This window comes from Poecilia reticulata, chromosome 11 (assembly GCF_904066995.2).
Source record: "Poecilia reticulata chromosome 11, P_reticulata-male-v2, whole genome shotgun sequence".
Lineage (NCBI taxonomy): Eukaryota > Metazoa > Chordata > Actinopteri > Cyprinodontiformes > Poeciliidae > Poecilia > Poecilia reticulata.
In genome coordinates, this window is record NC_088840.1 from 18,500,828 (window position 1) to 18,515,673 (window position 14,846).

Here is a 14,846-nt window from a genome sequence, read left to right on the forward strand (position 1 = left end):
GGGAGCAGAACTAAACTACTTTCAGTATCAGTGGGTGATTTTAAAAATGTTAGAGGAAGTGCACGATGTGTAAAAAGCGGCTGGAGGGGAAGCTATTTTAAAGCCGGCATATTTATTGTTCCTTAAACTGTAACTTTATTTACAGCAAAGTTATTTAACTTTTCTGTAAATAACTTTATGGCAAATTAAAATCATTTTACAGCAACTTTGAGGGAAATAATTTTGCAGCAAAGTTATTTTGTTTTGTCCTTTGAAGAGTCCAGATTTATGGGAATATTTTAGAAATTTTAAGGTTCTGTTTACTTTACAGGGAATATACAGAGGGAAGTATAGGTTTACTTCTGCACTTCTGAAATGTCAGCTTTTAATAATGTTCTGAGATTTTTGTGAAATCCTACTTAACTGCAGAGCTGTGTAACACAGACTGCTCTCTGTAGACGGGGTTACCTCCTCGGGTTCAAAACTAAATAATTCATTATGACAGGCTTTTTTTAAAGTTAAAAAACACTTACATGAATCTTTTAACAATGTAGCATGTGTAAAGACTTTGTTTATGGAGAAAGTAAAATAATCTAATGTTAGTTCCTGAAGAGATTTTGAAGTCGAACAGAATTGTAATCTGGAAGTCAGTGTGTTGCTTAATTTGTGATTGGTGAATCTTGTGTTTAATAGCATGAGCTTCTGTTTTTTTTTTTTTTTTCCTTCTGTTTTTAGAACACAGCATTTTGTCTGTGTGTCTCTGTGCAGCCGCAGCTATGACAATCGCTCAACAGAACACCGGCCGTTCGACAGAAGATACTATGAGGGATACAGACGATTGGACCAGAGCCGTGAGCGGGACAGGGACAGGGAGCCGCACGGAGCAGCCGAAAGCTATTATCCTCGAGATTTCTCCCCGAACATGTACGACTACCGACATGGCCGCGAGAGAGAGCGTGAGCGGGACGACTCGTACCGGCGGAAGGGCAGCAGGCGTAAGCACAAACGAAGGCGGCGTAGAACCAGGTCCTATAGCCCCTCGTCCTCGGTGAGTACGACTCGCTTTAGCTCCTCAACCTTTCCCTCCAGCTCTAGTTTCTTTCTGCTCTGTCTCTGTCTGTCTTTCTCTAACCATTTTTCTTGACAGCACATGGACTTGGTAAGTATTACATTCTTTATGATTTGTTTTATTTACTTGGTTTTTGCTAATACAGGTTACTCTGTTTATTTCTTTTCTTTTCTCTTCTTTTTTTTGGAAGAGCATTTTCATTTTTGGTTAAATTTCTGTGAGGAATAGTTCAATTTCTCTTTCATATCCATACACACTTTTGAACTCAGATTCTATTCTCTGACTACTCTGTCCTTATTATTTTATTCATGCTAAATATTTAAAATGTGTATAAAATGTTAAAACTATGTTTTTTTTTATTCTAGTTGCTTTTGGGAATATTAGAATAACAGTTTTTGGCAATTATTAGAATTTAATTAAACAAATCCTGTAAAAAAAATGAAAATGTTCTGCCAAGGACAATGAGAAATTTAGATTTTAATAGTTGGATTTATTGATATTACTCTTTTTTTTTCTCTCTCTTTTCTTTTGTGGATAAATCAGACCTGATGATGAGATTGTAGTTTGAGTTGGGGGGGGGATAGAATCTGCTCTAGTGAAATGTTGGGATTGTTTTTAAAAATGTTTCCATGCTGTTTAATCTGAAATCTGCCCCAGATGTTATGCATCAGGTTTTTATCACTGTCTTATCTTGGTGTTTTTGAGTTGATGAATGGATATGCAGGTTGCTTCCTTGTTTTGTAAGCAACTCTGGTTTAAACTTAGAGGGTGGGAAGAGGAGCAGAGGACAACATGTGATCTTTGACTTGTTCCCTTGCACTATATCCCTATCGTTTTTATATTACTCCTACACGTGGTGTCAAACGTGAATCGCCCCATGACCACGAAACCCACCTACAACCACAACAACTACCACCACCACCACCACCACCACCACCCTCTTCCTCCCTCCTCATCCACCTGTGCCGCCTGATGCCACGGCTGCCTCTGAAATGCCCCCTTCGGCCGTGCTCTGACCTGCTGATGGCGGTTCGGGTGTGAAAACAGCGGAGCGGCAGTCGGACACGAGCACTGAGTGTGAGGGACGACGAGGAAGGGCACCTGATCTGTCGGAGTGGGGACGTCCTGCAAGAGAGATGTACTCACTGCCACTACTCTATCGTAACCCTTCTGCATATGAGTATTATCATAGAGCATTTACATGACATGGAAGTGCCTGATGATGATGCCTTGCTAGAATGCTCTCCGCTCCAGCTGAAGCAGCAGGGTGGACTGCAAATTGTCGATGAATGTTTTTTTAGGGGGATTTATAGAAGGATTTTAAGCTGTGGAGCATCTTTTTGTGTTTCACAGGTTATTTGATTTTCCCTAAACATTGAACCCAATTTGTAGCTGTTTTGTGTCTGTTCTGATTTAGCTTATAATAAGTTACGGAGTCTAGATCTGTAACCTAAGTTTTTCCTCGCTGCAACGGTATAATTTATTTATTTTGTTATAGTGGAGAACTTAAACGGGACATCTGTATTTAGAAATGACGCAGTCAAAACGTTTTGTAGAAGTAATTTTGTTTAGAAGTACTTTCAGAAGAGTATTTTGATCTTATTTTAAATGTTAGCCTTTTTTTTTTTCCTAAACAGAAGCCAACACAATCTAAAAAAAAGATGTCCTTTGACCTTCAGTAGCTGCAAATTGGTCACTAAAGCTCCTGTTGTATTAAACAGATGCTGCACATTTTAATCAGATTCAACAGGCAGCTGTTGTAGGAAGGGGATGGGCGCTAGCACAGATTCGCCTGTCTGCACTTTAACGTGACGTTTCCCTCCCTGTGTCCACATGTCTAATACTGTCGCTCTTTCTTTTTCCACTTCCCCATGTCTTTTCCTTTTCTGTCTTCATTGTGTTGCAGACGAGGTTGTCAGCACTTTGGGGGAAGGCACCTTTGGGAGGGTGATGCGCTGCATTGACCATCGCAGGTGGGTTTTTCCCCTGTAATTAGGAAATAAAACAGCTTTTAGCCTCTGTTACTGTGTTATTTATTCAGTTTTAGTTTTGTAAGGCAATTTGGGAAAGAGCGTAGACATAAAAATGTTTCTACATCATGTCTTTCACTTAAAAGTCTTGAAAGTGCCCCCTAAAAAGTTTTCACAGCCCTGGATTGTCTTTTTTGACATTAGTGTTACAACATAAGTGTACTGGACAAGCACATAGCTGCTCTAACCTGACCAGGGAAACTGGTCAGAGTGGTTGGGGAGATGGATGAAGCAGTGCTGGAAGAAAACCTGAAATGGGACAATTTAAATTCAAAAACACTTTATTGATCTCAAAGGGAAATTAAACGTTGTAACTCATAAACATACAGAGTTAAAATGGAGTGGTTACGTGCTAGAATGACCTAGTCAAAGTCTAATTGATAATCAAGCCTTGTTAATAAAGGCTTGAAAATCGGTGTTCACAGTTACTTTGCATTCTGTTGGAGTTTTTTTTTTTTTTTTTTTAAGATTATTGGTCTAAAAAAAATATGCATATCTTTTTCCTTCTACTTTACAATAAAGCACTAAAGTACCAACAAAATGAACTAGAGATTTTGACAAGAATCTCGCAGAGAAGATTTGGGAGCTGGTTGAATAAGACACATTTTGATAATTTTTCTTACAGGGGAGGAGCTCATATTGCTCTGAAAATCATCAAGAATGTTGAGAAGTACAAGGAAGCAGCTCGACTTGAGATTAACGTTTTAGAGAAGATAAATGAAAAGGATCCTGATAACAGATTGTAAGTGTTCAAGTAAATATGATTTTTTTCTCTTTTTTTTTTTTTACACAAATGCATTTACCATATTTTCCGCACTATAAGGCGCACCTAAAAACCTTCAATTTCCTCAAAAGCCGACAGTGCGCCTTATAATCCAGTGCGCCTTATATATGGACCAATATTGAGCCACAGCAGGTCTAGCTAGCAACTATGGTAAGAAGCCGCCGACTTCATTTTCCCCGTAGAAGAAGAGGTGCGCGGTGCATGCTGGGATAGTTGTCAGAACGCTGGTTTGTTAATAAAGTTTGATAATACATTTAAAGCCCAGGGAGGGAGGGGCAGGGGAAGAGAGACAGAGACTGCGGCGGCAGCGTGTCGGTTGGTCTGCGTTACCCAGAAAGCAGTTGGGCACAATATCGCAACACCAACACTGTGAGTGAAACAACGACTGGGGCAGATTACTATATAAAGTACTAGGGGACCACTTCTTTACAAATGTGGATGTGTAATAATAGAGTATGGAACAAATTGGCAACCCAAACTGAAGCGTCTATTCTATGCGCTTTATATATGAAAAAAGTTTTAAAATGGGCCATTCATTGAAGGTATGCCTTATAATCCGGTGCGCCTTATAGTGCGGAAAATACGGTAAATTCTAACAAAATGGCAAGCACAATGATGAAGAAATTATCATTTGATTACCGGTAGATTTAACAAACTTGACAGAAGTCATCCATCTTTAATGGGAACTATTTTGATGATGTGTAATTCTCAACGTTTTTAAAACTGCTTTATTTTTGCAGTTGTGTGTTGGGGGAATAACTGATGCATCTTTGGTTTTGTTCTCTTTGCTTTGCAGCTTGTGTGTACAGATGTACGACTGGTTTGACTACCACGGTCATATGTGTATCTCCTTTGAGCTGCTAGCTCTGAGCACTTTCGACTTCCTAAAGGAAAACAACTATCTACCCTACTCAATTGGTCAAGTCAGACACATGGCCTACCAGCTCTGTCTTGCTGTGAAATGTAAGTCACTTTTTTTTTTGTCATGAGAATCTTTGACCAGGATTCACACACAGTTCTGGAAAATATGGGAAAAATCCTTTCTACCATTTTTTTTTTTTTACAGACTTGGAGCTGTTTCTTTTTTTAGATGCCATGATGTATCTCCCTAAATTATACTTTTCTATTTTTCCATGTTTTAAGATGTCAAAACATTTGCTTTTAAAAGATTTGAGCTTTAGACCGGATGTGTGTATTTTTAAAACCAGAAGCCTTCCTCTGTGACGTGGTTCATGATTTAGAGAACACAGCCATAATAACTAAGCACATTATTTATAAGCTCAAAGATCTGGAAAATCTAAAAATGGAGAAAAAAAATGTTTTTTTTTTTAAGTGAAAAATGTGTAGGAACTTTGTTTAAAAAAGGATTATGAAAGGATTATGAATGCAATCTGCTTGCTTAAATTATTATAAATTTTTTTATTCCATAAACGTCAGTGAAAAAATTATTAATGTTTCTGTCTGTATGTAAGTGGATAAATATTGGTGATAATTGGTGGAACAATTTTTCTAAATGCATTATCTAAATGGACCTCATTTATTAACTGATTAAAGGACAACAGTTTATATTTTAGAGTTTTTTTTTATGCATGTAAATGTTTATGATTTACTCTGTGTATTTTTATCTGAGTGTTTTTTAACATTTGGTGTTTAAAAAAAAAAGTAAATGATTTAATATAAACTATATGAATACATTTCTCTCGTAAGAAGAAGAGGGTTTGTTATACAAAATGATAACTTTATAATGCTTTTTAGATTTGAGATACTAAAAAAGCCGTCCTTTTCTTTCTCTTTTTTCTGTAGTTCTTCATGATAATAAACTGACACACACAGATCTGAAGCCAGAAAACATCCTGTTTGTCAACTCTGACTTCACGATGACGTATAACGTCGAGAAGGTAAGAGCACACGGTGAACAAGAGCCTGCATGGCATCACATAAATTTAAAGAAAATGTTATTTTAAATATGAGTAATTGTTTTTTTTTTGTGGGGCTCATGTCCATCTTAAGCTTGGTGGGCGTCTACTCATTTATTAATTGTCGTGTTTCGCAGAAACGAGAAGAGCGAACCGTCAAAAGCACAGCAGTGCGAGTCGTGGACTTTGGCAGTGCCACTTTTGACCACGAGCACCACAGCACCATCGTGTCGACGAGGCATTACCGTGCCCCCGAGGTGATATTAGGTGAGCTGATGTAATAGGCGACTGTGTTTATGTGTTTACACGAGACACATACTCAGTGGGAATGCTTTTGGAAATGCACAGACATGGTGCGACCGAGTTGTTTCCATGTTTGAAATGAAAACAAAGATTTTTTCTTAATAACATAGGAATCACTTGGAATCCCTTCTACGACCTCAATCATAGTTTCTCTGTTGAAAGTGAAGTGAAAACCTTAAATAATGAGGCAACATGATGATTATAAAATGTTGAGTTATTTATGTATTTACAATAATTACTCATTATATGACACCTGTCTTTAATTTAAATACATTCTATTGTTTACTTTAGAACTAGGCTGGAGTCACCCCTGTGATGTCTGGAGTATCGGCTGCATCCTGTTTGAGTACTACTTGGGCTTCACCTTGTTCCAGGTAAACATTTGATCATTCCAGCAAACTTGATTCATTTCAATGTCCATGACTTTCAGGCGTTCTTTCAGTTTGTAGAAGCAAACAATCTTGTGGATTGTGTGAACTAAATTCCAGTCACCCTTAAAGGAATGCACTCTTTGTTTTTTGTTTTTTTTTAAGCATAATTTCTGCGAGAGCATAACTATTAAAATATTTTCCTGAAATGTCATCATTTGTTTGTCGTCCGTCCTCCAGACTCATGACAACAGAGAGCATTTGGCCATGATGGAAAGAATCCTGGGTCCAGTGCCCTCAAGGATGATTCGTAAGACCAGGTGAGAAAAATGCGACGTGTTTTTGAGACGTTAAAGGGGCGGTGTTATGTGAAATCAACATTTATTGAGCTTTTCATCATGTCATCAAAAACATACCCTGACTGTTGCCTTGATTCTGTCGCGCATATTTGAGAAATCCTTTAATCTCCATGGCAACCATTCAGCTGTGCACATCGCTGCGGTGTCCAAGCTTCTGAGCTCCTGCCTCACAGAGCAGCACTCGGCTCCTTCAGACTAGCCAGCAGCAATTAGCAAACACCTGGCGGAACTGTGCATCAGCTGAGCTCGTCATACGAGCTGGTAAAAACGTTGAAGGATTAAATAGAGGAGTAAAGTGATAACTTCCTGAAAGCAGAGCTTCAGAAAGAGCAGGAGTTTTTATAGAGACAGAGGCCCAATTTCAAGGTGCTAAATTACAATGTCAAGTGTTATATTTGCTGTGTGCAGCATTTTTAAAGCAAGTGAAAATACACAACGCTGCCCCTGTAATGTTCCTGTTGCATGTAGCGTGTTGTCTACATTCCTAAAGCTGCTCACACACATTCATCCCTCAGGAAGCAGAAGTATTTCTATCGCGGACGACTAGATTGGGACGAGAGCTCGTCGGCGGGAAAATATGTCAGAGAAAACTGCAAGCCGCTGCGGGTAGGTGGGAGCATTTGCAAAAAAAAACCCCAGTGCGCAGCGTCGAAGTAACGGGGGACGTTTGGCGTCGTGTCTGCCCGCTTTCATTGCTCCCCCGTCTGTTTCTCTGCTTCCTCACCAGCGGTACCTGCTGTCCGAAGCAGAGGAGCACCACCAGTTGTTTGACCTGATTGAAAGCATGCTGGAGTACGAGCCGTCCAAGAGGCTGACGCTGTCGGACTCCCTCAAGCACCCTTTCTTCGAGAACAGTGGCACCGGCGAGGCGGCCGGCAGCAAGAACTGGGAGGGCAACCGCGACATCAGCCGGTGACCTTTGCTCTTCACGGACCGACTGACAGTGGAGATCAGCAGCTGAACTGTTCAGTTAACCTTGGACTGGAGATTCTGGGATGGGCGATAACAGCATGGACACCTTGACTTCCTGCTCCTCCAGCACGACCTTCCCCTGTTCTTTCCCGTCGGCACAAGTGGCATGTTTTATTTTATTTATTTTTTTTTGCAGCAGAGAGACCAAAATAAGCAGTACAAGGCTGGAGAAGAGTCGAATCTTTTCTAGTGATCGACAGCCCAAGAAACAAGGCTGAATAAAATTGAAGGTGAAAGATGTGTACCCAAACAGCCCTCTATGCAGCTTCTGTCTTCCTGTCGACTGGGGAACACCTCTCTTCCCGCTGTCCGAAGAAAATGACGCCATCGACACTCTCCGTCTCTAAAACACGAATCGGTTCGGAAGCAGAAATCTCCCCCAGTGCCGAAGTCTGGGAAAAGGGTAAAAAGGAGATAGATAGCTAGCTGTATAATCAGTATCTCAGCCACAAACTTTCTAATTCTCTAAAAAGAGCAAATATACACAAAATATTCGCTTTCTTTGGAATCTGGAGCATAAACATGCGTCCCATGTTTTTGTTAACATTGTCGATGAGCCGTTGCTTTGCATTCTTTTAATATTTCATGTCTAAAAAAAAAAAGAAGAAAAAATTAGATTGACCCCTCTACGAAAGCTGACCCAGTTGGCGGGTCGTTGGACACTCCTCACATCGGCCTCTCTGTAGCCTGACTTATTTACCCGTTTGTTTTGTTATGCATTGTTTTTCTAAGTGTGAGTGTTTATTTTTGTGTGTATGCGTGTGTGTGTGTGTGTGCGTGATCGAGCATATTGATGTGAATGAGGATGGGTGATGCGTTTATGTTCAGCTCTACAGTTAAGTTGAGCGTTATTCTTGGGGGTCGTTCTCATAAAAAACAAAACTGCCTTTTCCACACTTCACGTGAGAAGTCTCTACATTAGGGTTAAGCACACAGCTCCGATCGGTGGTATTTATTTTCCCAGTTCCTATTATAGGTCGTAGTCCACATTATCCTCCTGAATGTGACTTGTTTTTTTTTGTATGAAATGAAAGCGTATATAATGCTGTACATATGTATTATTGTGTAGAATTAAAGTCTTCTTTGCCAAAGGTTACCAATGCTCTGAGCAGTTTGAGCCTCTGGCGGTTTGAATGTTCAGTCTTTAAATGCTGTGTCAGAGTCCATCTGCTTATTGACGGCTTTTTAAACGTAAAGGGGGAAAAAAAAGTCAATAATCTGTAATCACGGATTATTGATTATTGACAAGTAATTAGTCATTTCAAATTCAAAATTGATCCAAAGCTCATATTAAGGATTTTTTTTTTAAGTCTGAACCTGTAGATATTTCAGTGGTGTCTTGTTGAGTCCTTCTGGAAGTAACTTGTGTTTTATTCCTCTCCTAAAATAAACTCAGCAGCCGTGTCATGAGCCAGGGATTAAGAAATGTGGATGATCTGCAGCGGCAGCAGAAGTCGAGGAGGCGGCGCACCTGGTCCATCTGTTGGTAATCTTCCTGTTGCTCTATTAACCTCTCACATTCTCTTTATTTATAACTCGCTTAATATTTAAAGATGGCGCCTTCCGGCTTTTGTTTACATTGGACTTTTTTTTTTTTTTTTTACTTTAAGCTTAGCTTTGCATTAAAAGTACATTGCTTTGTAATAGTGTTCACACCTTTTGGAGCCTCTTTATGTAAAGTTTAATGTATGTAAGACACCAAAATGAACTAGAGCATTGTGAAGTAGAAGGAAAATGATCCATGGTTTTAATTTACAAATAAAACTGAAACGTGTGGCATGCCTTTTTATGCAGTTCCCCCAGAGTCAATAATTTGTAGATCCAGTCTTTAGGATTACAATTCTACCAACTTTGGTAGTCTGCCCATTATTCCTGGATTTTACTCTAACAGATGTATATCTTTTGATCGAAATCATTTCACAATATAATTTAGTGTCATCGTTTTGTTTTCTCTGTCTTTATGTTTATTTTGCTCCATCCATCTTCCAAGATGTATCCCCACAGCCTGACACTGCCACTACCACGTTTCATTTGTAGCTTTTTCTTCCACAGTATTGGGCATTTATGCTGGTCGTATGTATGTGAAAAAATATTTTGGTTTCATCTGACCGGAGCAGCTTCTTCCACTGTTATTCTTGTGCAAACTGTTTATTTTTTATTGATCTCGGCTTAAGAGGGTCTGAATAAAAACACATGCCAGACCTTTCAGGTTTTTTATTGGTAAGAAATATCGCAATTTTTGCTCTCCTCTGTGTTTGTGTCCCGTAAACCCCCAGGAAACTTATAGCGAGACAAAATGTGAGCAGGTTCCACTTTTCACTTCACTTTTGCAGCTCGGGTTTTTGAAGCTTTAATAACGCCAGACTTGTCTCTCCAGCAGAACTATACGGCTTTTGCCGAGGATTTGTGGAGGTGAGGACAACGTCATTTCTTTCCAGACTTGAGTTCAACAGATTTCCTTCAGTCAATGAACCTGTGAATGAAATGTCACTCGGCGTAACGATGTGGGCGCTTAATGCCTCGAGTCAATGAAAACGTCTTTGGAGTAAAAAGACGATCCCTCCTGCGTCATCAAAGCGTCACCTTCTGTCCTTCAGTGTCTTAAAGTTTTACCTGTCTGGCTTGTAATGACACAGTTTTGTCAGTTTTATATATATGTTTGCTAAACTAAATTGATTAAATACATTACAGTTCCTGAAGTAATGTTTTAAAATGGCATTTAGACATAAAATTGTTTTATTCTTTTTACTTGGCAGCTGTGAACACACAGGTCTTTTTCCGGCGCAGATTTGTTTGTGACTCCTGTTAATGAGATGAACGTCTTATGCGTCTTCAGATAATCCTGTCAAACCTTCAAGACCAGCAGAGTCATCAGATGAACCGTCACTAAGTCCAGACAGAGAGGAGGAACGAGCAGAACAACGGGGGAACGGCTCATCAACTGGACATGCTGCTTTTACAGATTTAACAGAGAGCTGAACTGCTCAGGATACATCACAGGTCGGTAGATTTTAGTTTTATTGAAGTAATCTGATGTTAACTAAATAAAAACAGTTAAGCTAGAACAGATTGTGTCGGGGTGTGTTTTATCGATTCGTTACTAAACATTTTCATCTCCCCCCGCAGGTAGACCTCACTTTGAAGCCGGGCAGAGACCGTCTGGAGCTAAATCTACACGCCGACGACTCTGGAAAATGGATTCCTTCATGTCGCTGGGAGCGCCGCTGAAGCAGTTCACCAGCTGCGTGTCCGGCACAAAAAACGCCAAGAAGAGAGGAAGAAGCAAGGGGAGCCAGTCCGTCCGCAGGTTCAGCTTCACGCGCAGGAAGAGCGTCAGCCGGAGGAGAAGCCTTCCCTGCAGCAGCCAGAAGGTCCCAGATTCCTGGCTCAGGGTTTACCAGGAGGAACTGAAGAAAGAGAGGTACGGCAAAAAAAAAAAAAAAAAAAGTTTGGTCTACGTTGAAGACAGGGAAATGTTTATTATTAGAATCTTCTATTTTTATACAGCCATACGTTACTGTCTTGTTATCTGGCTAAGACTCTTTGCCAGGCAGACTGAGCTTAATGAGGATAAGGCTGTACGGTACCTGAATAAGCCGCTTGCCCATGTGCCGCGCCTAATGTGGCTCTGTGTTGTTTGCCAAAGGAAACGTCAGCAGGCCATGATGGCCAAGAAGAACGCCGAGAGAACTGTACGGAAAAATCACTTCAGGAGCCACCACTGCCTTCCAAGGGTAAATAATTACATTTCTTTCTTTTTTTTTTCTTTTTGTTTAATAGGTTGTAATCCTGATTGTGATTGTTTTCTACCAACAGCACACCCCTGCAGCCAGGAAAGCGGCAGCCACAAAGGACGACTCGTTCTTCGGAGCCTTCCAGGGCCTCAGTCTGGACGGGCTGACAGGAGGCGCCGCCGGGTCTCCTGCAGTCTCCGCTGCAGGCGGAGAGCAGTGCAAAGTTATGTGACGTGCATCAGCTAAGGACAGTCAGCAGCTCTGGGAAGATTCCTTACCAAGGAGACCTGCTGCAGAAATCTGTTTAAAGTGACTGATTTTGTTTTGTAATGGAGGGAAGGAAAACAGCTTATGTCGTTTGACATGTTTGTACACTTGAAAAGTCTTTGGACTGTATTCATGCATTTGCCAATCATATGATAAGTTTATAATTGTAGCTTTTTATATATATATATACATATATATATGAACCAAGATTTTTAGGTTTGTAGCTTAAAATCTGAACCAGATCAGAAATGTTTGTATTTCTAATTAAATATAAACTGTAAAGACTACACCATGAGTGTTTGGCATCTTTATTTAGACAAATACATTTACGCTCTACACTTTAAAATACTTTACTGTGCTTTTGTTTTTCTCCAATAGTCCATTTAGCACTGGAAATGCTGATATCCTAAATTAGTTGACACACTTTCACCATATCGTTTCAGATGTGCAATGTCCAAACTTTGCAGTACCAAAACAAACATTTCCCAACTTTGTAGACTGAAGATCGAGCTTTATTAGGGTTCGAAAAACAAGACATTTTTGTTTGTTACATTAATGGAAGATGCATCGTCTCTAACTCTAATCACAAGTATGTACAATAGAAAATGAAGTACAAAACTACATTTGTCGGGATAAGGAGCCTGTCATGTGATGCATCAGATTGCGGCTGTGCTGACTGCAGACAAAAAGGTGGGGATTCACAGAAAATGACTTTAGTTTGACAGTTTTCCAGCATCATTCCCTCTGCTCCATCTTAACTTTTGGGGGTTTGAGGAAAGACCTGTTCTTTTTCTCTTTTCTTTTTCCTTTGGTTTGGAAGGTCCTCCAGCTGTCCACGCGTCCGTCTCGTGATTCCTGCAGAATTTCAAAATGAAATGATTGAAAATACGAAAATCAACTCGATGATCCCAGTATGGATAAACACAGCAAAGCTCACCTCAAAGTTCTTCTGCCATTCTCTTTCCCGCTTTGCCTTCTCTGCTGCCTCGATTTCTTCTTCTCTTGCCCTTTTCCTGGTTAAACAGGATTTATTAAGAATAAAAAACTCACAAGAGGAACATTTAACATGTACCTTTATGCAGTCCTACACACGACAACATCCAGGTTCTAATTACATGGCTCTCTACCTTTCATGCATATCCTTCGCTTCCCTTTCCTTCCTTTTTATTTCAAGCTCAGCAAACAGCTTCATGGTTTGTTTGTACACGGCTTGTCTGAACTGGAAGAAACAAAAAAAAAAGCGTAACAAAATATCTGTTATATTCATAACTGGTCAGCCAGATAATATCCCCTTAGAGGTTGACTGACTTACCATGTCAGGGTCGTCCTCCTCCACATCCTGCGGTTTCCCGTCTTTCTTTAGTTGCTTCTTTTTCTGCTTTACCTGTTAATGACAGACAATAACTTACAGACGAGATGCAAAAAGGGAGCTGGTGAAATGTGTCTGCAGGTAAGCTGACAGATGCCACTCACCATATGCTCCACATATTCTTTTCCTGCTTGGATCACATCAACTGCTCGCTTCTTCTGTTCAGGCTCCAGTAAGAGTTTGTATGATTTGTCCACAACTGGGAAACAATAAGATATAGCTGTGTGTGTCAAGCTGCATCACCGACCAAAACAGGTTGGTTTTTTTACAGACGCATGCTAATGAGACAGCTGAGTTTGCTTTAACCCGTTTAAAGCAAACAGCAGGATAAAGCTGAATAATGCTACAATCTTTAACAAGCGATATCTGGACAAGAGTATTTATACCTTCAAAAGCTTTCTGTGCTCTCTCGGGGTCATCCTGATTTTTGTCTGGATGGACCAAAATAGATAACTATGCAATAAAAAGAGGGAGATGGAGGTTAAAACATTCATCCGCAGTCTGTACCTGATCATCCATCTGGTGTCAAGTACTTTGAGCGGTCAGTATGACTGGAAAAGTGCTATAACAAGTTAAGTCCATTTAAAATGTACAAATAAAAAAACCCAAATCTTTTCTTACCGCCCTAAATCTTTTCTTCAGCTCTTCGTCTGTTGCTTCTGGATCAATCTGCAATACCTGAAATTAAACCAATAGCTAGTCACGTTTACGGTGTAAACAAACAATATAAGTCGTATGCTTAAAAAAAAAAATCGGTAAAAACATGAAAACATCTGTTACCTCAAAGGGGTTGAGGTTGAAGTACGATGATCCAGGTCTTAGCAACCTGTCAATCTGCTGCTTAGACGTTAACACAGAGTCCCTCTTTTCAATCTGCTTCACCTGTCGAAAAACATGTCCACAACACAAACCATCAGGATTTATTTAAACAAAACAAAATCACCATGTTCGTGTTTATGTTTGTTATGGAGAAAAGTCTTGTAACAGAACTAAAGTGAAACACTTAAATGACGGCTCTACTATATTATTTTATTGCATTCGTTTTCTTTTTACGTAATTTGGACTTTGAGTCTGTAATAAAAAAAAATGTATTTGTAAGCAAGTACGAAATAATACAAATGTGTAGTAGTTTGCAGATAAAACAACCCATCAGTAAATGTTAGCATGAGTCGTTAGCTGATGCTCACACCTACTAGGCCTAATATGACCTGAACAATCGCGTTATCGACACAGACTTTTGTAGAAATCAAATAAGGCAGCAAGCTTCTCAAAAACATTGAAAATGTTTGAGTATTTCATACCTCGGTATAAAAGTTTTGAAATAATTCATCCGACACACTCTGAGAGGAAGATTCTCCTCCAGCGGCCGCCATTTTCGCTCAGGTTTACATGTGACGTATTGGGTCATGTGACTCGCAAAACCTTCCAGGGGCAAGGCGTCGAATGTCCGATGACGTCAGATGAGACCGGGACAGCGCAGTTCGTAGTTCAGGGTTTTCTTGTGATTCAATACGGGTCCTTTCTGAACTTCTGACAAACTATTCTGTTGAATATATCCGTCGCCAAAACAAAGTATTCCATTGGTGTAAAAAATATTTAGGTTTATAAACGCCAAAGGTCGCAGTTGGTTTCATAAGACGTTTTAGTTGCCATAACACTTCACGGTGTGTTCTGACACCAGCAACCCTCCCGACCC

At 39.9% G+C, this 14,846-nt stretch overlaps 3 protein-coding genes across 6 annotated transcripts in view; 2 read left to right on the top strand and 1 right to left on the bottom strand.

Moving 5' to 3' along the window:
* Positions 1-8,876, top strand: part of clk2a (CDC-like kinase 2a) — a 25,194-nt gene extending 16,318 nt beyond the window's left edge. For 2 of the 4 annotated variants that reach the window (XM_081612994.1, XM_008422469.3), the window contains exons 3-13: positions 715-1,027; positions 2,096-2,186; positions 2,955-3,021; positions 3,704-3,820; positions 4,659-4,825; positions 5,666-5,760; positions 5,916-6,045; positions 6,373-6,455; positions 6,690-6,769; positions 7,324-7,414; positions 7,536-8,876. In XM_081612994.1, coding sequence (XP_081469120.1) covers positions 715-1,027; positions 2,096-2,186; positions 2,955-3,021; positions 3,704-3,820; positions 4,659-4,825; positions 5,666-5,760; positions 5,916-6,045; positions 6,373-6,455; positions 6,690-6,769; positions 7,324-7,414; positions 7,536-7,724 — 1,423 coding nt within the window. In that variant the 3' untranslated portion in view covers positions 7,725-8,876. Of the gene's footprint in view, positions 1-714; positions 1,028-2,095; positions 2,187-2,954; positions 3,022-3,703; positions 3,821-4,658; positions 4,826-5,665; positions 5,761-5,915; positions 6,046-6,372; positions 6,456-6,689; positions 6,770-7,323; positions 7,415-7,535 lie in introns of those variants that run through there. The other 2 variants (XM_008422471.3, XM_017307497.2) reach the window with 2 other exon arrangements.
* A 148-nt stretch (positions 8,877-9,024) lies between these two features.
* Positions 9,025-12,068, top strand: LOC145553895 (uncharacterized). The gene is made up of 4 exons (XM_081612995.1): positions 9,025-10,780; positions 10,907-11,201; positions 11,427-11,514; positions 11,597-12,068. Exons 2-4 carry the CDS (start codon positions 10,975-10,977, stop codon positions 11,744-11,746), a joined length of 465 nt encoding a protein of 154 aa, XP_081469121.1. The 5' UTR covers positions 9,025-10,780; positions 10,907-10,974; the 3' UTR covers positions 11,747-12,068.
* Positions 12,069-12,073: 5 nt separating this feature from the next.
* Positions 12,074-14,607, bottom strand: dnajc8 (DnaJ (Hsp40) homolog, subfamily C, member 8). Its single transcript, XM_008422463.2, has 9 exons — positions 14,452-14,607; positions 13,931-14,032; positions 13,772-13,828; positions 13,537-13,603; positions 13,255-13,349; positions 13,094-13,165; positions 12,909-13,000; positions 12,719-12,794; positions 12,074-12,636 (listed from the first exon to the last, which is right to left on the bottom strand). The coding sequence occupies exons 1-9, from the start codon at positions 14,521-14,523 to the stop codon at positions 12,517-12,519; spliced, it is 753 nt and encodes a 250-aa protein (XP_008420685.1). The 5' UTR covers positions 14,524-14,607; the 3' UTR covers positions 12,074-12,516.
* Positions 14,608-14,846: the final 239 nt, after the last annotated feature.